Source organism: Micropterus salmoides, unplaced genomic scaffold (assembly GCF_014851395.1).
Source record: "Micropterus salmoides isolate LMB-PRFRI ecotype aquatic unplaced genomic scaffold, ASM1485139v1 Ms_hic_scaffold_23, whole genome shotgun sequence".
Taxonomy (NCBI): Eukaryota; Metazoa; Chordata; class Actinopteri; order Centrarchiformes; family Centrarchidae; genus Micropterus; species Micropterus salmoides.
Genome location: NW_024041484.1, coordinates 12,682,296 through 12,709,674, shown reverse-complemented (window position 1 = coordinate 12,709,674; position 27,379 = coordinate 12,682,296). Strand labels below are relative to the sequence as shown.

The 27,379-nt window shown below is 39.6% G+C and overlaps 1 protein-coding gene across 1 annotated transcript; it reads right to left on the bottom strand.

Moving 5' to 3' along the window:
- Window positions 1-48: 48 nt before the first annotated feature.
- On the bottom strand, window positions 49-25,566 carry nampt1 (nicotinamide phosphoribosyltransferase 1). Its single transcript, XM_038738892.1, has 11 exons — window positions 25,407-25,566; window positions 17,985-18,141; window positions 15,696-15,799; window positions 13,838-13,966; window positions 9,355-9,513; window positions 8,622-8,758; window positions 5,085-5,310; window positions 4,858-4,977; window positions 4,390-4,530; window positions 4,112-4,246; window positions 49-3,887 (listed from the first exon to the last, which is right to left on the bottom strand). Exons 1-11 carry the CDS (start codon window positions 25,458-25,460, stop codon window positions 3,774-3,776), a joined length of 1,476 nt encoding a protein of 491 aa, XP_038594820.1. The 5' UTR covers window positions 25,461-25,566; the 3' UTR covers window positions 49-3,773.
- Window positions 25,567-27,379: the final 1,813 nt, after the last annotated feature.

Here is a 27,379-nt window from a genome sequence, read left to right as displayed (position 1 = left end):
AGAAGTTTGTCATTTGGTACTAATCATAGGGAAAAATAGCAGCAGGGTGAAATCAGTATACTGAAATTTATTCATTTCAATAAAAATGTTAGCTTAATCTAGAGTTACTCTTAGTCAGTGCACAGCTGGTTATCTGAACATGCAAAAAGGTAAGCATTTGTCTACAGATACAATTCATCATACATGAAAAATAACTTTTCCTACTGAATAATGAATTATTCTTTTCTTGGGTGTAAATGGAGCAGATCATATTTATGTTTACAGAACTCTTTCCAGGAACTTCCTGGGAAATTGTTAGGAAATTACAGATCCATGAATTAAAGTGTTACCTAAATGTCAATTGGGTTTGTAGTGTGTATAATTCCAACTCCCTGAAGGATGTTTAACTGGCAACGTGGGGTTCAGCTAATGACATTTGAACAGAAAAGATCAATACTTGTGAGATAGTACTTTAAATCAATCCTATATAAAAGTAGGCACAATAAATCAACTATTTCAAACTGACAGGGTGGCATCTTTAATCAATGTATTGTTGACAATATAGCAAGTTATATTAGTTAAAATATCAGTTGTGTTGGGAGAGAGTTTGGGACAACCAACATATACATACGAGTAAAACAACAACAACAGAAAGGAAAAAAAGTATTCACAAACACTTTTTCATCCATTACACGAGGCATTCACACAAGGCACACACACACACACACACACAGAAGCTAAAAGCCGGACAGTCAGAAAAAAAACAGTCACACTGCCAATTCAAACTGTTTTGGATATTCTTCTGTTGGTACAAAAACGATCATTCTGACAAAAATAATAATATTATCTACTGTGGTCGTCTCTCTAGCATGCCCTCTCTGCTCTTAGTCAAACTAGTTGCTGTATGTACAAGTGAGAAGGCAGTATGGCCGCATCCTTTGTGAATAAGGATATTCACTGCAACAGTTCTGGCATTTTTTTTCCTCCTTTGTCATACAAAATAATAATATTTCTCTGAGGTAAGAACTTAGACAGTATCAAAATATTGAAATCAGAGTTATACTAAAATGCACCCCATACTTGGAGAAAGTAAAGAAGAACTGTATTTTTCTTCAGAAAAAAATAAATGATTTTACAGGTAACAGTAGCGACAGGTGCAAAAAAAGCAAAGGAAATACAGAAAACACTGTGACATTGTTTTAGCATGTATACCAGCTTGTCTGTTTGAGCAGGTTGGTCTGAGCCAAAAGTCAGTGACATCACAGGTTTCTTCAAGGTCTTTCCTGAAATCACAGAAAACTAGCTGAGGTCCATAGGGAACGGGGGTAAGGTCACTGAAGCTCTAATAGCTCAAGTGAAGCTGCTCAGGGCCAAACAATTGGGTAGCAGTGGGCTGCTCCCAGGTGAGAACATGTGAAGCAATGAATGTGAAGCAGCTGAGGGTCTGAAAAGTGTGCAGACATTGAATAAAACTGTTACCTGGAGTTTTATAAAAGTTTTAACAAGGCAGTCCACAGCTATGATAGCAGCTCTGTGAGGCTGTACTTTGAGCTAAATGCTAATGTCAGCACGCTAACATGTACAGCAATGCTGATGATTAGCAGCTATAATATTTGCCATCTTAGTTTAGTGTGTTAGCATGCTAACATTTTACTAATTAGCACTAAACACACAAAATACAGCTGAGGCTGATGAGAGTGGCAATCAGTTTTGCATGTATTTGGTAAAAAACCAAAGTATTAGACATATTCAAATTTAGACCTGATGATGGCGCTAGATGAGAAGTTAATGGATCACCAAGGTTTTTACAATTCATCCTGTGAATTGTACATTTCATAACAATCTATCCAATAGTCCATCCATCCATGGCTAAATATTTAGCTTCTGGTCTTCACAAACCTTTTTGTTTCCTGTGATGTCACCTGCTCCTAGCACCTACACAATCCCTCCTAGCTCTGAGACAAAAAAATATCCCTTCACTCCGAAAGGGCCAGCTCAGCAGTGTGACTAAACACACCCGCAAACAGAAGTGACACTGAGATGCTCGGATTGGGAAGATAATTATCTCAAAAAGGCATCAGCAGCAACATCCCATTTATACTTGGGCAATGAATCCAAACAAGAGTACAATGTGCCATTGCTGGGCACATTTACCAGAAACACAGCTGTTGAAGCTTTCCCGCTTTTCAAGAGTTAGGGCAGCAATACTGAGAGCAACGTTTTGCTGGTTTGCAAATGTGCACCGCCAAATGCCAATGCATGGCCGGTACATTCCCGTCAGAAAGATGTTTTTAGATCACGGGTCTTACTTCTCTGCCTTCTTGTACATTGCCCAAAAGAAAAACACACTCACTACTGTATCGCCACCTGTTTTGTCACAACGCTGTGTCTTCTTTTAGAGCAAAAGGCTGGCAAAGTAAACTGAAGCGTGTTCTCTGTTCCCCCCGATCAACATGTACATTTGCATAAAGGAATACTACACAATCCTTTAAAAGGAAGAAAATGTCAGTACACACACAAAACAAATCCAATCACACACACATTAAACATACATTTCAGCCCCAGAGCCACATATGTAATCTTTCATGAACACATTAGATCACGTTAGATCATCTTCATTCCAGTGAAGACGGTTTCCGTGACGTTTTTTTTGTTAGTTTTAGTTTTTTACATCAACTCTTACACAAAGGCTGGTTTCGAGAGCATTCGCCGCCCTGAAGACCCAATCCAAAACTTTGGACTTAAATCTAATCAAGTTCATTTTGTAAAGATTTGGTGCTTCTTCAGGACTCTGGTAACGCTGACAATACTGATGGAAAATCAGCAATTTTCATAAATTTCTTTAAAAATGCTCGAGCAATATAATCCAATGTTTACACGTAATGTAAACAAACAAACAAAAAACATTAAAATTGGGCCTTCATGATGTGAATGCTCTTTGGGCCAACATAACGGCAGGTAGATGATCATTTATAAACCTTCAGAGATGCACCAATAACATTTTATGTGGCGGAATAAGAGTACAAAATATTCAGGTAGTACTTAACTACCTATTAAAAGCAAGAAAACGGGAAAATGAATTCCTTCATCACCCATAATTTTAGTTTAGGTGTTTGTGAGCTTCCAATAAAAGCAATATATTAACTGTTGTCCGTCAATGTTATCGGTGCACCGTTATATACCTTCCTTCACATAAAAGACAAAGCTACGTAGATTTAGACATGTTTTTTCTCTCTACACAGTTCTGTACACAATACACGGGGCACGGTCATTGGTGTGGGTGTGGCTTATCATTTCTCTGTCTGTTTCTGTCATGACTGTTCTCACTCTGACTCAGTGTGCTCACTCCGCATGCAGCCGCCAAGGGCCCATTCAAAAACCTACAATCATCACTGCAACATGCCAATTCTGTGGCAGCAGTGCACAGAAGTGTTTTATCGCGTTTTATCATCACAATCTCAACTTCTCTCCTTATATACGTCTAGTTATTCCTGTCGCTTACAGTACCCCTCAGTCATTTTCTTCTCTTCCCTCCCCCTCACACATTAATGGGGTGCTCGCCGTTCAGAGGTTTGTGAGTTTCCAAATTCCTCAGAAACAGTGGTTTTGGAACTGAGGGGTGAATTTCTGTTAATTTTAAGGTTTTAAGGAAACTTTTGGCTTTGGGAGTGGAATCTGAAGTGCACGCTACCTCCATTTTCAGAGGTGACGCCGGAGGCCAAAAGGTGAAAGACAAAGGGGGGTGGGGTTGTTTTGGGGTTTGGGTGGAGGGTGGCGGTTCAGTTGTGCTGCGTTCAGTGGAGCAGCTCTTCAAGCTCGCTCTCTTTAAGCTTGGCATTGTCTCTGACTTCGTCAAATGTGTAGGTCTTCACAATCTTCCCGTTCTGAAAGACTGTGTGCAGCAGGTCCTGGAGATGAATAGCATAACAAGTTGGAGGGAGGGTAAAAGAAAAAAAAGAGAAAAGAAACAGGAGTGCAGAAGGACAGGTGAAAAGGGAGAAAGGAGGAGCAGAGTGAAAGAAAAACAAAAAATGCAAAAGGTGACAGAAGAGGCAGGTCAGTGTTGGTGAAATGAATTCCTTTTGCATTTAATGTGTACAAATGTCTGTGTTATTGTGGTCGTTAAACTCACCACGCCATACTCCTCCAGGTCGCCCTTTCCCTCCTCCAGGGTGACAAAGTCTCCACTCTGTGTCCGGTGCAGAGACAAGCGACCTTTCTTTGACCTTTTGTTGGGGTCCGCCACTGGGTCCTTGAACACGTTCACCTTTTCCCACCACAAAAACAGTTCCATTACACATGATGCAATTACCACAACTGTTGGGTTATTTTCACATCTGATTTAAACACCACACTGATACAACGGTTCACTGAAACACAATAGCTACATTCAAACGTGCCAGCACTCACCCCCAGTCCATTAGTGACCACATAGCTGCATTTGAAGGAGCAGTTGAGCAGATCTCTGGTCAGTTTCTGCAGCAGAGCACCTCCGGACCCAAAGGCAATGTTCTCAATGGACCACTTGTGTTGCTTCATTCCCTCCACTATCTGTAGCAAAACACACACAGCCAAAAATGTAACGCACATGTACAACATGTGATTTTCCATGTATCTCCAAATTTGGTGTTTTTAATTTATTTTTCTTTAGTGTTCCTTTATGGGTTGAGAAAATCGTCATACTTCTTGAAAGGAAATTTGTCATATTTTATTAATTCATAATATTCCCCATTCCAGAGATACATGGTTTATACAGGACAGCGAAGATTCTTACTCCCCGCTGCTTTAAAGCTTTTACCATCCGGTGAAAGATACAACCTATTGTTATGGTGGTGTTGTGTCCGAATAAATGCATGAATAAATAGCATGTGTCCGTACCTCTTGCAGTGTGTTGATATCAACTCCGTCTCCTTGTATGACTCGGATGTAAGGAGGGAGAACCTTAAAACCTTTAGAGTTTTCCACTGGAATAAACTTCCTACCCAGGATCTCCAAAACCTGACAGAAGTAAAAGAAGAGCAGATAGTTGTACCAAGATTGGGAAGTTGATGTGCTCGCTTGTTTTAAGATCCTACTTGAAAGGAAAGCTGTGCACGTGAATGCACCTTCAAAACCGTATCGAGAGGGTTTCCTGAGTCTGGTCGGACAACCAGCGGGGCATCGGCGCTGCGCTTCTCTATCAGCCCCCGTAGGTCTTCTCCCCAGATCTTCTCACAGGCGTTGTAGATGTCGTAGCTGTCGCTGACTATGGATACAGGCACGTTGGGGAACTGCGTGATGATGTGCTCAAAAGCATCTTTTTCATGGTCCTTCCCCCACGCTGTGATTGTACTGCAGAGAGACCAACAGTGAAGTTACACTGAATAAAATTAGAAACACAACACTTTTGTTTTTGCCCCCATTCATCATGAGCTGAACTCAGAGATACATAGAGAAAGTCTTGGATCTTTGAGTTGAGCTCACGATGAATGGGAAAAAAAAATAAATAAATAAAAGTTTATATTATTATGTTTATAATTTTGTTCAGCGTATTATTTTGTGTCCTGCAATCATTTATCTTCCCATATTGATGATTAAAACTAGAACATACTGTGGACAACATCTGTGGTAGGTTTTACATGCTTTTACATGAACTAGTAAACAAATAAATGGGAGGAGACCACTTCCCGCCAGTTCAATATTCAGGAAAGGGAGAAACAAAGACGTTCATCAAATGATAATGCCACAGATTGTCCAGAAGAGGGCAGTGCACCCCAGGTTTTAGTCTTAGATGAAACCAGACCTGAGCCAAATTGTATTATCTTGGGGTTAAAATAGGTCTGTTTTAGCTGCCTGAGATAGCAGATGTACTACTGTTTAAAGCCAAAGACATATTGTTTTTTAACTACAATTCTCTACTATGTAGTTTGTTGATGAGACAGGTAAATGCAAGAGCTACATACAATTCCAGGTGTCCCACATGCTGGCAAGAGGTTAAATCATTTTGGCATGTAAATGTTTAATCTGTTCCTCTTAGCAGCTAAGCAGCTGAGTTTGGCTACTTAAAACGTTTGGTCCTTTGACTGCAGGCATAATATGCATTCAATTGTCACAAATATGCTGTTTATATATCATGTGTCTTCAACATAGTGTTGTTTATGAAGATCATCTTGCTTAGTTCTAATAACCATTTCTCTTGGCACCTCACAATTAGATTCGATTATGATTCAGAGGCTGGAATGCGATTATGGATGCATCATTTTTTTTTTCTACACAGGATTTCTGGATAATTACTAAGCATTTAATTTGCAAATTAAAATCCAAAAGAAACCTGTCCAACTTAGCATAAAAGGACTAGTTTGCATTCCTAATTTACTTCATCATCCTCAGCTCCAAGGATCTTCATTTAACAACCTGTAGTCAGACCCTCCGAAAACTGAAATATAATTATCAGGATGTACAGTGTGTACGGGACAGAGCTGTACACCAGTTTAGTCTACGCTTGTACCAGATGTTCTCAACCCTTGACAAGTAGTACTAATGACATACAGTTGAGCCATTTAATATTACTTCATTACTAACTTAGCTAACGTTAGCTAGCGCTAACAGCCTTCACTTTTCCAGCAGTTGGGGAAACTACAGACTTTTGAAAGACCCACTTTGAACTTCACTACACATTTACTACCAGACTGAAACTTACTGCTAATATTTTCTCCACCAACTTTCCCCATCATGTTTTACCACTCGCTCTATCTCATTTGCTCGGCCACACCAAGAGCTTGCCAAGCGTTAAGTGTCACAATGCTCGCACATTGTGAGAGTTAAAAATCATTACTTGCGCATTGATATTAATGATTGTGTGACGTTTTAGAAGGGCGATTATTTATTACGCACCGGTGGTGTGCCGAATACAGGGGGAAAACTGGTCTCTCTGTTATGTGCGCGCCAGACAGTTTGAGTGCTGAACTTCCGCTGGTTCCGCCTTTTGCATTTCATCAACATTACGTTATCAATTAACATTTAAATTGATTTTTTGATATTTGTTAAACGAATCAGAATCTTCCACGTCCGCATCGCAATGAATCTAACAATCTGTTTTTTCTCTCACCCCTAACTGTTTGTCGTCCCATTGGTGTGTCATCCTATCCTCTGACCAATCATATCAGCCCCCTCTGTGTTCAAGAACCTCCATATTTAGTCCACCCAATCTACAAAAAGAGAAACATATTTTTTTCCCCACTTTCCCCCTGGTCAAATCTGGCCCTGAAGACAGTTTCAGTTTTGTGTGCAGAGGTTGTCAGATGTCTGAGATTCCCGCTCCCACCCCAACGCAAACAAGGTAGCTGGGATTTAGTTTCTGGTTTCTTTGGAAGTGCTATTAACTAAAAAAAAAATGTGTTCACAGAGTAAACCTAAGCTACTTGGCACTCCAGCAAGACTTTTTAAAAAAACTGAGACGGTATATGTTTTAATACTATTTCACACAAACGACAGACTTGTTCTAAATAGTACTTCTGATTCAGTTGCAGTTTCTTTCCAGAGCCATTACTAGTCTATGAAACTCTTCTGTTCCATTGAAAATTTACAGGAAAACGAGCTCTGAAGGTGACATAACTCTGCTCTGAAACACCCTTCCCTTTCCTTCTACATCTCGATCAAAGTGGAATTTCACAGTGACTCCTCCCTCTGAGGCAGAAACCATACAGATCTTAGGAGCGGGCCATTACATAATGGTTACTATGACAACTATTGCCACCATCCCACAATGCATTGGTGCGGGGAAGAAAGGTGAGCTGGAGCGGCAGTAACTGCCCTGGTGGCAAGGAAGACGCGACTGTGTGCATGAGGGCGAAACAGAAAGAGAAAGTAAGTGTGTGTGTGTGTGTGTGTGCACGCGCGCGCATGTGTATGCGTGTGCGTGCGCTCTGAGCAGGACAGATCAGTGCAATAAAACACCAGAGACATGTGAGGGACATGCGCGTCAGTGAGGCAGCCAATCAAATCCTTTGCATTCTGCCAATCACAGCCCCGTTGACACACTGACATTAGATGAATCAGATAATAAGTGCGAGGGTGACCAAGCTCTAATCGGGGAAGCAAATTAACACCAACCGCTGCCAAACAATTAGTGCATTTTCACTCCATCAACAGATTTGGCAGACAACAAAGGAAAGATGACAAACTGTTTTGAAAATCAATTTGGCATGCGCCTGAAAAGGTTTGCTTCCAGACCTGGCTCTCATCGAAAACATGGACCATCTCACTAGAGGCAGCACTGGAGATGAGCAGTGACGTGCCTATGATGCCCGTGCACTTTCTGGGTATATGTGAATACTTGACTTATGCTAACTGACAGTGTGCAAAGGGATTTAACATCCTCCTGGGGCCAAATGTTTTGCTTAAACGATTCTGTGGACCTTGTACGCTCCTTAAAAGTGTTGGCAGACACCCATCATAACTTAAAGGTCGTATTACTGCTTGTGTATTTAATTGGGTGGTGAGCTACTGCCCTACATCACAATGGAAACGGTGCCACTAAACCCTCTGGAAAAGCCAGGAAACACTCTATAGCTAAATAATGACATGGGCTACAAAGAAAGATATCCTGTCTCAAAGATTCAGTTAGTAACATTATATGTTGAGAAAGGTGTGTGAGTGTCTACCTGTGTTCTGCAGCAGGCACTGAGAAGCCTGGTACAGGGTCCTTGGTGCCGTAGTACTTCTTAATAACTCCTATGCCAGCTACAGTGTCTGTGCCCTTGAAGTTGACCAGATGGGCGGAGGCCCCAATGCCCGCAGTCTGCAAATAGGAACGAAACAGGTTATAGGAGCTAAAGGGCAAACACAGCCTATTATAAAGTAAATCATTAATTCAATTTTGTTGAAGTTTAACTATTTGTTATTTATATATATTTCTTATATTATTATAAGTCTTTCCCATTTTATACCTTATATTTAAGCCTAAAAGTAAACTGGACATGGTTTGTTTCAAACAACATTCAAAACGATCCAACCTTAGAGTCGACTTGCTAACACGCCGTGTGATAGGGCTGAAAGCTCCAGGAAAAGCTAGTAAGTGGAGTCAAGTGTATCGCTGATGTCCCCAAAGTGCTATGGATGAAATCTGTAAAAAGGTACTGAGCTCTTAGGTCAACAGACCCATCTACATGACAACTGAGTGCCGTTTGACACTGTTGAAAGCTGGGATTGTTAGAATTTCCAAAGTTGAGAATGAACTTCCACATTTATTTTGTTTTCCATCTATTTGTTAGTTTGCCTAAAAAAATCTTCGGGTTTCCAGCTTTGTTAGGATGAGCATAGTATACAGCCCCACTTCGACAAAATCTACTGTACTGCGTATAGTACAGTATAGTAGTATAGTGAAGTATACAGTACCTCTTGTGAGGAGACACCCCTGTAGCCAAAGTCATGTAGTTTGTATGCTAGTCCCTCCAAGTTCCCAGAAGTCTCCAGGAGGTACTTGGCGAGGATCTTCTTCTGCTCTCTGGAGTTGGTTGCCACAGTTATGGGGTACCAGATCTGGACCAGAATGGTCTGATGGAGTAAGGAAGGACAGCTGAGTTCAGTGCAGTTCACTGGATCTTTATTAGGTTTAAGGTTCACGCCTTCTAATTTCTGTCTATGATTTAAAACACCTCTCAGCTCTTACACACAAACAAACATTAACAAACAACGTTTTCAAAGCCAATGAGCCTCTTTAAACACAGCTTTCAATGTGAACATAATATCTAGGTTAACAAAATGTTTTTTTTTGCCAGCACTCTACAGACCAGTGAATGTCTTGTCGAACCATCCTGCTTTCCCCAGTATTCTTCTGGTACTAAAACCCCAAACTAACAGGCTCAGGGGGATAAAGAGGGTTGCTTATTCACACAAGACAAACTCTGGGGGAAAATACATTCCTCGATGCCTCATGTCAACTGGACCAGTCACACAATTCAATATGAAAACAAGTGGCTTATCTGTACCCACACCACCACCTGGGAAATTTTATGAATCCACACTTTCTGCCATCATAAGTGTCCAGTACGTACGTGTGTGTGTGTGTGTGTGTGTGTGTGCTCTTATACATAAATTCATTAATATATATTCTACCTTAATATTCAATAGTGATTCATTTTAATGTCATTTTCAAAAATCATTTTGAAAAAGATAGAGGCAGGGTAGATTATATATTCAATTCTCACCATTAAATCACAACTTCACCACCTCACTTTTATTCCTAGAAAGAGAATATTAGAAAACTATAAGAAGAAGATATACTTTATTTAATCCTGCGAGGGGAAACTCAATAATATTACCAATTACTCAATAATAATACTTCCTCAAGCTGTTATTATCGTGTAATTACACACACTCTGCAACATTTCACAACTTACATGAAGTTGTGTGAGTATAAAAAGGAGTGACAGTTAAGTACGTGCACTTCAAAACCTCTTTACCAACACATACAGAGTGAAAGAGAGCTAATCCCATCTCTGTGAACTTTCAGTTCTGATTCCTCACTTGCCTACTAATACTACACAGTGTGTCTTTTCACCCTATAACCCTCAGCACAGAGTCACATGCCACCTCAGACTAATCATAATCTAAACCATAATATGAAGTCATGTGATTGCCGGAGCAAGACTAATTGCCTTGGATCTCATGTCTGTAATGGTGGTGGTGGGGGGGGAGGGGCGGTCTAATGGGGCAGCAGCACAACACTCAGGAGGAATGTGTGTGTACACAAACACGCACCAACTTAACTTCTCGGTCACTGTCCCAGAACAAAATGGAGGGAATGAGAGAGTGGGGTGAGAATGAGGAAGACAGGGGGAGCAGAGAGCCAAAAGAGCAAGACAGACATAAAAAAAAAAAAAGAAAAACAAAAAAGGAGAACATGGTGTGACGGAGAGAATGACAATCGGGAGAAAATGAGAATGATAATTGGGAGAAAATGACAGAAAGTAAAAGAAGAAGGGACAGCAAGAGTGGGGAGGAGAAAGAGAACAAGCCCAAGGACACCAGACTGAACACCATGGCTAATTTTACCTCAGCCATGAAGAATGACTGTGTGTGTGTGTGTATTTATGCATGTATTTATATCAGCCGTAGAGACTAAGTGTGTCTATGCGATCCAAATTTATCAGCACAGTGTGTGTGTGTTGTAACAGTGCTCTTGGCTGTGGGTGACCCATGTCCAAACACCCTTCCCTTTAATGAGTGTATTTGCCATTAGGGTTGAGTGTATGTGCATCAAATTATAGATCTAAATGTAGTCACATCCAGGAAACACTGGACTTTTACAAAACGTGCTGAGATACTTTCGTAAAAAAGAGACAGACTGACTTATACCCAATCAACGACACATTTGTAATTACTTCAAAAGTTCCTTTGTACAGCATGTTAAAATCTTTATTTTTTTGCATCAGTAGATAACAAATTATGATTAAATAGAAACAACTTTCTTTCTTTCTTTTAAGAAATCAAGGCATGATTATCTGTGGAAGAAGTCAAAGAAGTAAGGTCCTATGAAATCCATTTACATTTTATCCAGATTGCATTTTATTTTTCCCCCAAAAAAGGGCTTAATCATGTGGTGGATAAATAAAATTTCAACAATTTAATAAGAAAATATTAAACATTTAATCAATATCAATAGATTTGATGCATCTTGCTAATATGCATATAGAAATATTCAAATATATGAATTATAAACAATTATTTATGCGAACAATTCACAATAAATGTATTCCAACAATAGGCTATTAAAATACTATAATACTATTTAATAGGGGACAATTCACAATGAATGAATTGCAACAGCACTGCCCTTAGTGAAACGTCAAAACAGAGAGCAGAGGACACCAAAACATAGCAGCATAGTTTTCTTATATTAATTTGGCTTAAGTGCTGTGAAAACCCAATTATAATCCTGGGGAAAATCCTGATTTTTAAAATTGCATCCACATTTTGGAAGTTTTACAGTTGATTCCATTTTTACTATCAAATTCTGGCGATTCTGTCCGTGTAAATCACAGGGCCTTAAACACGAGGAGAAAGAGAGGTGCATAGAGAGCATAAGTGAAAGAGAGTGTTTTGAGAAAGGGGGAGACAGAGTGAAGATATCACTCATGGTAAATGAACTGACTTCTGCCGAGTCATTGCGGACAGCCTGTTCATGCAGCATTAAGTTCATGAGATCTTCCTCATCTCAGGGAGGAGTCGCACTGTGCATTAGCTCAACGTAACAAATGCTGCACTGAGGAGGCTGTATTAACCAACAAAGTGTCTGCTTCGAATCACAAAAATCTATTTTACTTCTGCTGAACTTTCTGTCACAAAAGACACATCCCGTTATGCTTGAGCGTTTTAAATGTGCTGTGACTTGACGGACGATCACAGGTGCTTATATTCACGGATGTCTACTGATTACTCTACCAAACCTACAGTATGAATATGATAATGACATTTTGGGGATTATGCTAATTTGCTTTCTTGCCAAGGGTTAGATGACAATATTAAAACTACTCTTGTGTCTGTACAATAAACATGAAAGTGTAAAAATATGTAAAAACAACAATTTGCTAGAACCAGTTGCGATGAGGAAGTGACACAGTTTAGCAACTAAACCCTGTAAATGGCAAATTGACGTTCCACTACGATTTTTTGCAGATTAAACAAAGGCATATAACGTGTTAATAATGCGCTATGGAGGTGCTGGTAGGTGGATTTTGTTACCTTTGGACAGAACCAAGCTAGCTGTTTCCCTTTGTTTCGAATCTTTACGCTAAGCTAAACTCTATTCAACAGACAGACACAAAAGTGGTATAAATCTTCTCATTTTCTCTCTGCCAGAGGGCAATAAGCATATTTCCCAAAAAGTCGAACTATTCTTTTAAGGAACAATTCATCCAGACTGCAGCCCTCTAACACAGTTAACACACACATGATTCTGGTGATTCTGTGTGAGGAACATCATAATGGGAGTACAACACAAATCATATTATTAACTACAACAAAGCAGCTACTGTATTTATAAAAAAAGACAGAAGGCCTGGAACTTAATCATTCACTCTTAAAGTAAATTAAAATGCAAAGTGAATAAAGCTGACTAACATTCTTTACACTGTAATTTCACATATCTGATGTCTCGGGGGAACAGAACATTGGTCAGAGCAAGGGGTTGATTTAGGACTTAAAATATTATGTCAATTGCAAAAACACCAAACAAGGACTCTCTCAGCACCCGACTCTGCTCTTGCACTTTTCAGTCAGCCTGACTTTTCTGCAGTTACAGCACATCTCTGTGCGGTGATTAAGCAACAAGGCACGACACAACTGTAGTTCGGTGAGATTTAAGGAGAGATAAGAGGTGGTGTCAGGCATGCTGCCAAGCTAAATACTTTACTGCTTTTATAAAACCGTTAACCCTCCTCTGTAATTAAAAGGACTTGAATGTTGCTAATATATTTAGTATTTAATCAATAATCAAATAAAGCTAAGCATTAAATGTTACTGATATGCTTAATAATGTACTTTTTGCAGCACATTAACATTTTTACTGTTACATGAGGGCATAGGGGTGGTACATTTAAAGCGGCTTTTAACTTGACAAAGCTAATCCAGAGCTTAAAACGTATACCATTCAAGTAGAACTCCAGTGATTTAGTATTGCACTTCCATAAAGCTGGGTGACTCAGAATAGACAGATAAGCTGACTTGTGTGCATGTCTATCTCAAAACACAATGAATCCTACATTTGCCACAATTCAACCAACAGCATATTTTAGTTAAACAGTCCCCTGTCCCTAGACTCACTAGAATTGACCCCTTATTCTATTCTGGGCCCAGAGGACAACCAAAACAAACTTACCTCCACCCAGTTGGTGAGCCAGTAGCATTCAGGGTCTGTGCTCTCCACTGTGAACAAAACGTTGCCTCGAGGAATAACACTCCCCTCTGGCACTGCCTTGATTTCAATTGGCAGGTGTCCATCGTATTTCTATTAACACAAAGACACACACAGACACAAATGTAGCAATCAGAATCAGATTTACACCGTGGCAGTTTCTTCTCTGTAGCCTGTAGAGAGTGTTTGCATTTGTATCTTTTTTGTGATGACCAGAAATGGAGACAAAGGTGACACACACTAGTTGGAGAAAATACAGTTTCTGGTGAGATTTGACCTTCAGACGTGTGCTTCACACATGGGCGCAATATGGAAAGTAGTGCTGTACCGAATAGGTCGAAGTTTTGTTTATAATGTTGACTGAATTCTGCACAGCTTTTGTTTTTTGTTTTTTTCCCTCCCCATGTCTGTTCATTCCGCAGAGCAAACTGTGTGAGCGCACGTCTCTCTCCTCTGCTCTCTCCCTATGTGTCTGATTGAGGGCAGGGCTGAGCTACCCACAGCAAGCACAGCGCACAGGATGAAGCGTGGCTTCAGCTGCATGCATTCATACAAAATCCGGCAATGTGGCTCCTTCCTGCAGGATTTTGCGGAGTTGAGGTCGTGTTTATTTGTGCTTTAGAACGTAACTGCTGTGAAACAATCCGAAAATAACTTTTATTTCTCCGTTTCACTGCTTTGTTCTGGCTAATGGCACTCGCACTCCTCGTTCACTCACGCCCTGGCTCAACCGCCGCTGTGCTCTCTCTCTCCGTCTTTGCAGGGGGCCAACTGTGAATCATATGTTTACAAACAGTAACTGACAAATCCTACTCATTCTGCCTGTACTTAACAAAAAAACCCACAAATTAATTTAATCCAATAATCACTTCATTAAAATTGAGAAGTTATTTTTTTAGGGTGAAATATGAGGACAGACATTCAAAGCTTATCTGAAAACCTTAAAAGAAGTTTTGAATGTAAAAACAATGACATTTGGTACAGCCCTAGGTGAAAGGCAGAGAGATTTTGCAAAATATACCTGGTCTGAAGCCAATCTACAAGTAGCAGATCATAGCCTGTACCATAACACATACATCTGTCCAAAAGTGAGCTACGTTTGTATGCTTGATGTTCGTCTGATGTGTGCTGGATTATAGACTAATATTAATACGAGTTTATCAACACTTCTCCTCACTCGAGAAAATGCCTCGTCAGTGGAGAGCGCTGTGCTCTCTCCAAGGTGCTGAAACAGAACCTCTCAATAACCAAAAACATAGTGTGCACATTTTCCTGGATATTTCAACTGACTGTGATTCATTTATAGTTGCGGAATCTGACTTGTATTTGTAATAATAATAATAATAATAATAATAATAATAATAATAATAATCATCTTCTTTGTAGAGCACTTTTCAAAAACAAGTTACAAAGTGCTTTAACAAGTGTAAAGACAATAATACCCAAGAGACAATAATACAAAACAATACAAGATAAAAGCAGTTACCAGTTAAGCCTCCTATAGTCCTCTTATGGAAAAGCACAGCACCAGATTGCAAGCTTGCTCTATGTACATTTTGTGTGTTTATCAGGAACACACAAAATGTATCTCCCACAGTGTACTTGTGCCTGTCTGAGACAGGCCTCTAGCCTCTCTGATAACAGAGACTCCACCTTCAGAATGTTTAATGTGCTTAAATTAAAGCGCACCGACACTAGTGTCTATGTACTCCTCCATATAAAGTTCCAACTTTCAGTAATTTTCTCAATAAACCCATTCCTATAAAGTAATATCTGTAACACTCATGGAATCTACTCAGATATGCATAAAAAGCAATCTTACCTCCAAAATGTAATTCCACCCCTTCTCATTGAAAACATCATCCTGGAAGTGTTCCCTGTATACCTCCTTCGCCTCCTGGATCTTCTCTGGAGTCACTACCTTTCCTGGAGAGGAGGAGGGAGGAGGGAGGAGGAAGGGGAAGGGAGAAGAAAACAGAAGCACAAGGAGGTACAGAAAGAGATGTTAGGAGAAACACACACTGATGGAGAAAAGGCACTGGAATGAAACTCTGAAACTGTCCACTGTTATAATGAAATTAGAAGCATCCTTTGCACACTGACAAGACGTCTTTGTCCAAACACACACCAACCTTGTCTCATTCAAGTTCCTGGACAACAGAAACTGCTGCGCACAACAAACCACAACAAGGAATATGTCTACAAATCTAAGAGGATACTTGAGTATTTTAAAACTTAGAATGAAGAGTTTGACACTTCGAGAAATATACTCTTTGCTCATTTGCCACAAGCCCGATGAGCAGATGGACACCACTCTCATGTCTGCCCGGTAAATATGAAGCTACTGCCAGCAGCCAGTTAGGTTAGCTTGGCACATATCCTGGTAACAGGGGGGAAGGGCTCGCCTAATGCTACCTCTAAAGCATGGTTACAGAGCCGGATGTTTGCGGGACTATTTTTTTGGATATTGCAGCGACTTCCTGGAGTCTCTGCTGGTTGCATGGCAAGTGACAACAAGACTCCAGTAAGTGACTGCTTATATATGTAAAAAACTAACAAAAAAAAAAAAATGTAGAGCACATAACTCCCACGTAAAAACCACCAATTGTAAAGTGCAATTTAAACAAACAAGACATACTGTGCTAATTAGTGGTATTATATTTTCTCATTTAACTTTCGACTCAAAATCGAGTGCGAATTTCCCAAAACTATTCCTTTGACTTGATTTTCTTCCTTTAAAATGCTTTGGTGGGGAGGTTTTTACATTTGTCATGCTGTTTCTAAAATATCAACAACACTGCTCACTAAAAAGCTGTAATCCCAGGGCTAAATAGGTTCTTTGTTTTCACTGAACTGCTTTACATTATGGGAGACTGAATGGAAAACTATGAAAAGGTGTCTCCCTTTAAAGTAGGGCTATTGAGTTAAAACTAATAATGAGGTTTCCTTTAATACCTAAACAGGTGGCTGCTTTCACTTTCACTATTACTCTTCCTCCCAATCACCTTCAGTTTGTTCACATTTTCTGCTGCACTTGACTAAAGTACAGTTAGAGATGATTAAAATTCCCTCAATGACTCAGTCCAGAAGAATCGTGGTGCACATTTTTGATTTCAGGAGGATCAAGGACGCATCTCTAATAGTTGGCTTAATCATTGAACTCTAAGGGACGCTCTGCGCAGACAGCTGGCCTTTCTCCCGCCGACGGAGAAAGAGCAGCTGTGCTTTTGTCTTCTCTCTCTCTGTTCTCCCTGGCTCTCCGCCCCCCCCGCACCTCTGCAGCCCCACCATGAAATCCTCTTAGGAGCCAGGAGGGCGATGCATTCTTCTTCTTTTTTTTTTCCCTCTTTCGACTCCTTCTTTTTCTGTCTCTCTTGCTCTCTCCCATGCCCCTCAGGGTCACACTAACTGACTTCACCTTTATAAATTTGAGTAAATTAGAGCAAAGACTATATTGTGTGCATTATACTTTGCCTTGTTTCTGTCTTTTCTCACTTGCTCCTTTCTTCTTGACCTGCTGGGCTTTGTGTAAGGCTCTGTAGAGTCTAATGTGTGAAGCACACTGTAACCTTGCTGCTTTTTAAGTGAGTAAAAAGGACAGTCACTGCGGCCCACAGTAGCGAACACCTGCCCTGCTGAAGTGTCATTGAGCAACTCATTGAATCTTTAGTAGCACCGGGTGTACTGTGCTGCTACTTTGACCTTGTGCTGAAGGGGGGAGAAGAAAAAAGTATAAAAAACAGCAACCAATAACGCATCTCAAAAGGCATTTGGGATGCGCTATGATTGCAAAGTGGACAACATTAGTGTACTGTGAAGTGTACTGTGAAAAAAGTCTGCACCTTTAAGTATTGAAATGTTACCCTTATTTCACTGGTTGACTGAAAACACATTAGTATTTACACAGACATCGGGGAAAATCATTAACAGAGGTCCAAACCTGCCGGTTGCAAAGTCATTCAGTCTGGCAGCGTTTGTCACTGAGAAGCTCCTACTGGGAGGTGAGCAGCACTTCAGCGTGATGCTCAAGGGCACTTTTGTTCAACTGACAACACAATACAAAGCATGGGCCCTTTTGAACAGCATCATTCAAATCTGAGTCAGGACGTACCTTTAAGGTATTTGTGGAGGATGTACTGTAGGCCGTAGAAGACGGTTTTGTCATATTTGACTTTTCTGCTTTTGGTGGGATCTGTCCTCTTCTCACGGCACTCGAAGTAGGAGTACACTTTACTCGTGTTGGGAGGGTACTGTTTGTAATGTGTTACCTGCGGAGACAGAGCACACGCCACAGAGATGAGACAGAATGGCACGGGCATTTACCATAAATAAGTAATGCAAATAAAACATACAAAAGAAACTGATGGCTTAATTGACCATAATATCATAATAATAATAATATCTTCTTGTTGAACACCCACCTCCCTACACACACATGCAAGGTGTGTGCAAGGGTTTCTAGGAGATCCCTAATATTCAGGCCAAAATGCATATGTAGGTTGTGAGATCTTGTGAAATTACAGGGATTACGAAAATGGATGTTTCACAAACTGTAAAAACACCAAAATTTTCAGAGGAATTCACGAAACCTCTCGTGTAAATGTTGAAACACCTTTAGGATTACACAGCTTGTTTTGAAACAGCTCGATAACATGAGGAAATTAAGTGAAGGAGCACAATCATTGTGACATTTTATCTGTGATGTTACCAAACATTCCAGCTGCACAAAAGACCCATCTATCAATCTATTGTGTTAAATCAAATAATACGATACTAAAATGTCAAAATCTGGGCAAGGCACGTCAGACTTCTCCCACGCAAGCATATTTGTTATTATTCTGCAACTCTACTGTTATTCTTATTCAGAAAATACCACTCTTGGTGTTGTGTGTGCTCTTACAGATCTTCTAATCAACTGTCAACTGACCATACCAGAAACCCTGACAGTTAAAACCCAAGTGAACAGTTTGAGACATGTCCAGGCTTGTTTCTTAAACACACAGAAAGCATGAACTGTTTGGGGCGTGTGGGGGCCTTAAAAACACACACACACACACACACACACGAAAAGATAATGTCAGCTGGTCAGTTGTAGCCATCTGGCCATCAATAAAATCCCAAATGAGACCAGGGATTTCAGCAGAGTACGCTAGGGCATTTGAGGGGCAATTTTCCACAAATAAGGTCGACAAGATGGTGGACAACTACAGCTCAATCATTTTGCAACCTGACATTTACTTTCAGACAGATCTGCTTCCAATATTCATACAAACAGCAGCTTAAATCAAGGGTTCAATCTGACCCAAATCCATGTAATAAGCTGCACACACTAAATACCAATGGTGAAATACTATTAAGTCTTTCAGTTGCCCTCGGGGAATACTGTATGAGTAAAACACCTCTCAGAGAAATAAGTAAGTGATGAAGGAAGGATGAATATCGGGCCTTTCCTATTTAAAAAAGCTAAATATAGGTCACAGCCTTGTCCTTCATTTGACTACAACCACTACCATTACCTGTGAAAATGGCCTACAGGCTAGATCGCAACACATAAAAACAGGCAAACAGGCGAAGGGGGAACAAAACAGCTCCGCGCCCAGTTTCTGAAGAAGAGATAAATGTCAATGAACTACTCAGTTTCTTTGACCCTGTCTCTGTCCTTTCCTCTGGGCTTTCGAGTACTCAAAATAGAGTCAAGACACACAACATGACACTAGGCCTGACCACGTGCATGTACATATTCACTGGCACACATGCAGATGTATACACACCACCTTTAAAATCACAAATCCAGTAAGGCACCTCCTTATTCTTCATCCAAGGATGTTCTTCATTTATTTTCCAATATAATAATATGAGGACACCGTAAAACACCGGGTGATAAATTGGAAACCTATATTTGATTATAAATCATACAGCATGTAGTCTTGATGATACAGTTTTATTAAAGGAGATCTGGTAAATCATCATATTTCATTGTGTGAAATCCTCCCAGGGTCAAACATGAACACACTTACAATGGCAAATCAAGGCCAGTCATTAGAGCTGAACAAATCAATATTTTCTTTATATGAATGGATAAAATAACTTATGTGTAATCTGAAAGGAGTTGCTTGTAGTGATCAACTTACAGAGAATTATCATCTGACTTTACAGCTGCCTTTATCTCTACAGAGCGTTTCAGCCTCTTTCAGCACATTGTTCTGGTTTTCCAACCTGCAACTTTTCTGTATTTGTTCATTCACATTATATTTATATTCAGTCAGTCAGTCAGTCAGTCAGTCATTTCCAGCGGAAAAAAAAAGTTCTGAAAGATGCTCTTAGGACTGCCCGCTGGCCCACAAAAGGCAGCAGCTAGCTGTCAACATAGTGGAGCCTACGCAAAAACTACACATTTCTACGCCCCAATTCCAAGATGTTATACGGACGGAAATCCCTGCTTTTGATGGACACTTATTAAAATGCAGATGGGGAGAGGTTTCTCAGCATGTGACAAGTCCATGAGGAAGATTTTAAGTTTTATTCTCTGATGATTTTGAAAAAAAAATCTAATGGTGATTATTTGATTTGATCATTTTTGGGGATTTTTTGCCTTTATTTAATAGAAACAGCTGAAGAAAGACAGCAAATGTGGGGGGGCAGGAAGGGGGTGTGTGGAGCCTATAGCATGGTGCGCGCTACCAGAGGAGCTTCGGGTGCCTGTAATCGCAATTATTTTGACTGATATTGCAATGATATTGATATAGGAGAGGGAATGATCAATTTGACATCATTACTCTGATTGTTAAACATATTAAAATGATTATGGGGTGATTTTGGCAGAATCTGATGTGTAAGCCATTTCCCCCCATAAATTTCCATAACAACTTTATGAGTTGATAATATGTTAATGTTCTGTTTATACCTTGTTCTACTGCCCCCAAGGTGGGAAAAAATAATAAAATCAGTGCTGCTATAAATTAGAAAGGCCTTTGTGTAGAACTTTAGAGATGCACAGATATCACTTATAATATATTTTAAAGCAAAAAAAAGCCTAAACACTTGCTGGTTCCAGCTTCTTAAAGGTGAAACTTTTCTTTCTTGTACTTGATAATAAACTGAACATCTTTTGGTTCTCAACTGTTGGTTGGTCTAAAACAAAATATCTGAAGACATTATCTTGGGTTGTGGCATTTTCTAAAAAAAATCTGACAATTTATGGACATAATTAATACATTATTAAATTTAATCGTTAATTAAAATATTCATTAATTGCAGCCCTAGACAACTTTCACTTTTGCCTAGAGTGAAGCTGACTATTGATTAATATTCAGTTCTATCAGAACAGTTCAATTCTGATCTGATTTTCACTGACATGTTAAACCAACCTCCTCCTCATGCTTATACTATAAAACTAGCTTACTATATAATATATATTTAAGTCCCTGAAGTTGCATTCTTAATTACCACCATCATTCAAATTACCAAAATATATTGAACAGACTGAAATACAGACACACGCCACACACAGCATTTATCTAGAAATATAGAAAGTCAAGTTCCTGGTGCACAGTTATGTCATTTTGAAACACGCCAATTATTTCTCTATTGCTCATTTAGGATTTACTGCTGTGAACATGAGATAGTGGTGAAAGCTCTTGTGGGAAGAATTAAGTGTTTCTAGCTACCAGAAGGGGCATTTCTCCGTTGCTGTGTGCCTTTCCAAACAGCACAACATCTGAAGCATGCAGCAGCTGGTAGTGTGGCATAATGGGACCATCCCATTACCTAAATGTCACAGATCAGCCCTCACTGTAGCCATTGTGTTCTGTGAAAAATGTTTTCCCCACAAAATCCTAGACCCTTACCTATTCACTTAGTGTAATTCTCTCTGGAGTTAAGGGTCAGAAATGTCACGTTAGGTCATACGCGGACAAACTTGTTTTGTGGCTGTCACATAAAATTTACATGAACAATGAAAAAACACACACTTCCACCCTCTAGTTTGTTCAAATCTGACTGACTCTTCACACAAACAATGAACTCCTGTGTGTGTGTTTCAACACAATAGGCAAGCTTGACTTTAGGTATGGGCTTCTCTTTTCAATCCAAACAGACAAAACATAAAGGTATTCAGGTGCAGCTTATTTTTATGTCCTGTGAACAAAGTGGATTGGGGCTCTGGTTGGTCTGCAAAACAGTCAAGTGCTTTGCTTTGCCCTAACCCTTTACAAAAGGTTGTTACACAATCATGCACAGACAAGCTACACACATACAAGCCGCTTTCAGTGAAACAACAACGCACACCCAAACATAGATGTTGTGTCATTTATTAATTTAGTATACTTATTGGCGCTATAAGCTGAATGAGTCCATAATAACCACCAGAACCGGCATCAGGCGAGCGGGCAGCGGAACAGGGCTCAGCAGTCTACCAACGATTTTGGTAAGATTTATTTTCGAGTTTAAATGAAGTGTGTTTTAAGATGAGTTAACAACGCAATTCGTTCAGTGAGACGAAAACTCTGAGAAAGAAAACTTGATTTCAGAAGGTGTACAGTTTAGAACTAAAAATGGTTCGCCAAATACACGTTGGCGGCCGCTAATATACCTGGGCACAAGTCTGTGTGGGAAACTTGGCATATTTTGGCCTTACATGTATTACAAATTCACTCACAGTGAAGAACATCCATGCTGATGACATGTTTAAGTGTCTGTTTGTGTGGCAATAGTCACTGTGTCTGTGCTACTGTGCACATGACGTGCACTATCGTGCAGCGCAGAATCGGATATGTGAAATTGATTGGCCCCAGTCACTGATCAAGGCCAATCAAGCTGAAAACCATCCAATACTGGTCACCGGTGATCGAGCTGTGCATCTCTAGTACAGTTGTATTTTTCTGTTTGAAAAGGAAAACAGGTGTAAGAATATTTTCTTTCTTGGGGGGCATAACTTACATGTTGCACCTTTAACTATCCTGACATAACAAGAAACAAACATTTACTCAGCAATGTTCTGCTTTAGATTGGACACACTCACACCTGGTAGCTATCAAGAGCACAAGCAGCCTTCCTCTGTGTCTTAAGGATCATACTGGGAAAAGTGCCTTTCTTGAGAAACTGAAAATACATTTCCAATTTTTATAAAAAGAAACTCATTACTAGGTATCAACTATATTGAGATTGTTCCTGAAACAGGTTTCAGTAGTAAGACATCATCAGTAATCAGACACTATTCCCCAAGTGGAGCAAATGAGCCGAATATGAAATTATATTAAAGTGTTTCACCGAGATCTACAATATTTGGTTTTTATTACACTTACTAAGAAAAGGCTTATTATTTTAATAAGGTTCAATTAATTCAAATCAATGAAAAATAGGGTGACATTTTATCCAGAAGCATTTCATGAAAATGTTATGTTTTGCTGCTGACTACAGTCTATGTTTAGAGCTCATATTTAAGCTACAATGTAGCGGATGACTGAGTATGCCCTTTACTGTGCCAGTCAGTGGCGATACTTAACATTTGATTTAACTAAATTTGTTGTAACCCAAGGTTAGTCATCTATATTTATATTAAGAATATTTGTATATTTAGTGATGACGCCCCCCCGTAAGCTACGATGATATTACCTAATAAATTACAACACAAAGGGTATAACTCCTGGGTTAGGAATGGTTGCAATGTCACTTATGTAATAAATCAACCAACTGTCATCCAGAGGCTTTTTGGGTTTTTTTCATTAAGCCCATGACACCTCCAGGAGAACTTAACAGTAAAGTCGCTTTTCCTCCACAACCACTAAAGACTAAACAGCAGGGGTTTTACCAATAACATCAAGCACACAATATTGACTGTTTAAGATCAATACACTGTGCAGTGCCTGAAACATTAGCAATTTAAACTCAAGAGCATTATCTTAAGAATTATTACTAAGATGGAAATAAACTAATAAATATATCAGAATGGAAAATTATAGCAAAACTACTAGTTTCCAAGAAATCAAAACCAAAACTGTATCTTGGAAATGAAATGTTCATCCTGGACGGGATATACTGGAAATTCAGGGCACACAACTACTTTATAAACAATAGAACAATAATTACCCTGCTAATCAGAAGACTATTCACCTACACAAAGAAAAATGTATTTCCTGCATGACTCTTAACTGCTACATAAAAAAACACCAACTTTTAAACGATACCTTAACCATGTTGTTAGGAGATTATCGGGTAAAGCTCTAAAGAACCTTAAACCCAAAGCTCACACTCTCAGAGCCTGGCTGAGAATCAAAAAGACTGCATTAGTAGACACAGGATCGTTAAAATATAACTTTACAGCACCCTGTAAGGAAAAAAATCCATATAAAATAGTAAACTTTATTTGCATCAAAAATGCATCCTATTACCTCGAGTGTTTCCTATATTATTGTGAGGAAGTGCCCCAGTTATTTTATTTAAGCTTAGAGTGGGTTCATAAATGTTTTATTGTTATATATCGACTGTCATTTTTCCAGCAAAAGTGCACAGTCAATTGTATTTATCACACATATTCCCTTTCCTCACCATACATTCATTGTTTGTTTTTATTCAGATCAGACTTATTGTTCATGTATGCCGTTTTTATGTGATCTCAGTCTGAACGTTTCCTCTTTGATGCCTGTATTTTGTCTTTCAAACTCCTCTGCTGTTGTCCCCACCTCCATCCCCTTTCCTTTCTGTAATCTTTTGCCTCTCTGTCCCATCATCACCATCACTGTTTGCTGTCATATGACCCCTGCAACTAACTTGGCAACCAACCAACGTGCTACGTGCGAAAGTACATTCGCCGCAAGTGCATTTGTTCTCTGTTTACATTGTAAGCAGTAAGGTGCTTTTATATTACAGTTACATTTGAGACTATATATCAGTGCTAAAAAGCCCGCAGTCAACTGTTAAATAACGTTTGAAGGCGTGTCAATTGTATGCAACACTTTGGTCTCGCATAACTACTGTCACAGAGGGTAATGTCCCCGGCTCTTTTTAACTTTCAGTTTTGATTTTCCGTAAATTGAGTGACGCATTTGCACTGGTAGAAGCTAGCTCCACGCAGGCTAACATTATGCTTAGCTGGGTTCTTGAATGAGACATGTGCAGTTCACCGGGCAATCCCCACTGCACTTGCTAGCAAGTGGCTAATATTAGCTTTTTTTATATCAATCCCCCCTGTCCCCTTTCTGCTCTCTCTGTGAGCTAGCAAGTTAGCTAATTCAACTAGCTTGATACCACTGTGCCCAGCAGAGCCGGTGGGTAACTGGTGTAAGTTAGCTAGCTCAAAGAGGGATGCTTGCTTTCTGAATATGGTGTCTGCTCTACAAGCCCTCTCCTCCTCTTCCTCCGTCCCATTCGGCCTGCTGTAAAACGACGGAGACCCTGGCCACAGAGAGCAGTGTGATGGCCTCGGGACTGGTGATGAAGCCACCTTGACTTTATACATTTTCATCCATCAGCCGCTCCCTCCCACCCACCCACCCGCCCAGCCTCCCTCCGTCTGAAACCAACATGGGTACGTTACCTTGTATGAATCGGTCATTAACATTATGTTGACGCCGGCGTCTCTGTGCTCCATCTTTCCCCGCTTGGTTCAGTCGCAGCTGTCAGTGTTGTGTTGCGCGCCTTGCTGCCGGGGACTCCTGCCTGGTAGTGTAGCTTGTCAGAGGGAAGGACGAGAGGAGAGACCCGGGCGGGGGAAGGGGCGTCACCAAATCCTTCTTCTTCTTCTTCTTCTTCTTCTTCTTCTTCTTCTTCTTTTGATTTGATTGGCGGCCACCTACCGGACTGGAGTGTGGAACAGATGATTTGCAGACTAACATACTTGAAATCAAATAAACAAACAAAACCAATTAAAATAAAAAAAACAACAAATCAAAACAAAAATTGAAAAACCTATATCCTCTCCATTAATCCCATATCTTTCAGATATTTAATGAGGTTTTAATGTCAATTGTCAATCAACTGCCCATACAGTCCCGAGAAGAGGTCTAAAATGTGGGTTTACCAAGTGAATGGGGCTGTAAGATGATCATCAGATAGTTTTACCCAGACAAATTACATGAAACTCACACATAAGACAGAATTAATAATTCATTAATTGTGAAGACGTGGCAGAGAAACATCTCTTTCTATAAAATTCCTAATCATCTAGTTAACTGGGCGGTGGTTAGCACTGTCACCTCACAGCAAGAAGGTTGTGGGTTCAAACCCCGGTTGCCCTGGCAACCCAAACAGTGGTTCATTCCATAAACCAACCTTTTCCATTTTTTCACTCTTAGACAGTATTTCTTCTTACTAAAATCTTATCTGGATGATGTTTACATGTGAATAAGTATACTGCAACATTTGTTATTTTTATCACAGAGCGCTCAACAAATGCATGAGAGTGTCTACAGTGTAACAGTAAAGAAAAGAGAGGCATGTGGTATTACTGCAATAAAAATGTGCAGAGATGAAGAAACCTACATTACTTTCTGCTTCTTGGACGGATTCCAAGCGTCATGACATGCACAGCTTTTAATGAGCTCTGTCTGGAAGGAAGCTGATGTAGTAATAACATTCAACAGCATCAAATTTAGTGGTCACAAAAACATCCTGTGGTTTTAGTGTACTTCAGAGTTGGTTATCTTTACAAGCAGATGTCCATTATTTTAAACTGACCTTTTTCCAAACACAATCTGTAAAGTACAGAGTGTGTTTTAAAGCACTGTAAAAAGGTTAATACAGAGGAAAACAAACTTGATGAAGGACTCTCATATCAAAATAACCAACATTACCTTGATTGAAAAATTCAAGATAGATATTTACTGCCTTGGTAAAAAGCCTAGAAGGACGGCCAAGACCAGTGCCAACTGATATGCTTGGTCTCAGCTTGCTCAATATGCTTTTTTAACCTAATATTTTGGCACGCGTTGGAGTGTTCAGTTTGGCACATTGAATCAGATTCCTGGGACTCTGGGCTTTGTACCAGTGTTTGGATGTATTTTCTGAAACTTTAACAATTTGATCCCAACACCAGCATATTTCTCACTTTAAATGCTACCTCCAATACAGGGATATGGAATAATTTATTTGGCATTCCCATTTTATGTCCTTCTTTTTTTTGTTTGCCATCAACCCAACCTGTGTAACAATAACGATTTTACTTTTTCCTTATTTTGTGACGATGTCTTTTAGAAGCTCACTACAAGTCTCACTTCAGTTGTCGTCAAGAAAACAAACTCAAAATGGCTGATAAAGCAAAATCCATACATGCTGCTACTATGTGACTATTTAAATCTACTACAGGGCAACAATAGATGATTATTTTTTATTATTGATTAATCTACTACTTGTATTATCAATTAATCACTTTAGTCTACTGAATGAGAAGTTTAAAAAAACAAAAAACAAAATCCAACTAGTTTAAATTTACCATCCATTCATCGTCAACTTTATCCTGTGTGCAGGGTTGCGGGTTTAAATTTACCATGATTTTAAAACAGAAAAAGCAGC

Bases quoted from the DNA above. Each gene is read 5' to 3' on its own strand.
- nampt1 (XM_038738892.1), bottom strand. From the start codon at position 25,460: ATGGAGCACAGAGACGCCGGCGTCAACATAATGTTAATGACCGATTCA. The intron at 13,967-15,695 runs GTAAGATTGCTT...TTGTGTTAATAG, and splicing joins GGTGGAATTACATTTTGGAG to AAATACGATGGACACCTGCC. The intron at 8,759-9,354 runs GTACTGTATACT...TCCTATTTGCAG, and splicing joins GGGGTGTCTCCTCACAAGAG to ACTGCGGGCATTGGGGCCTC.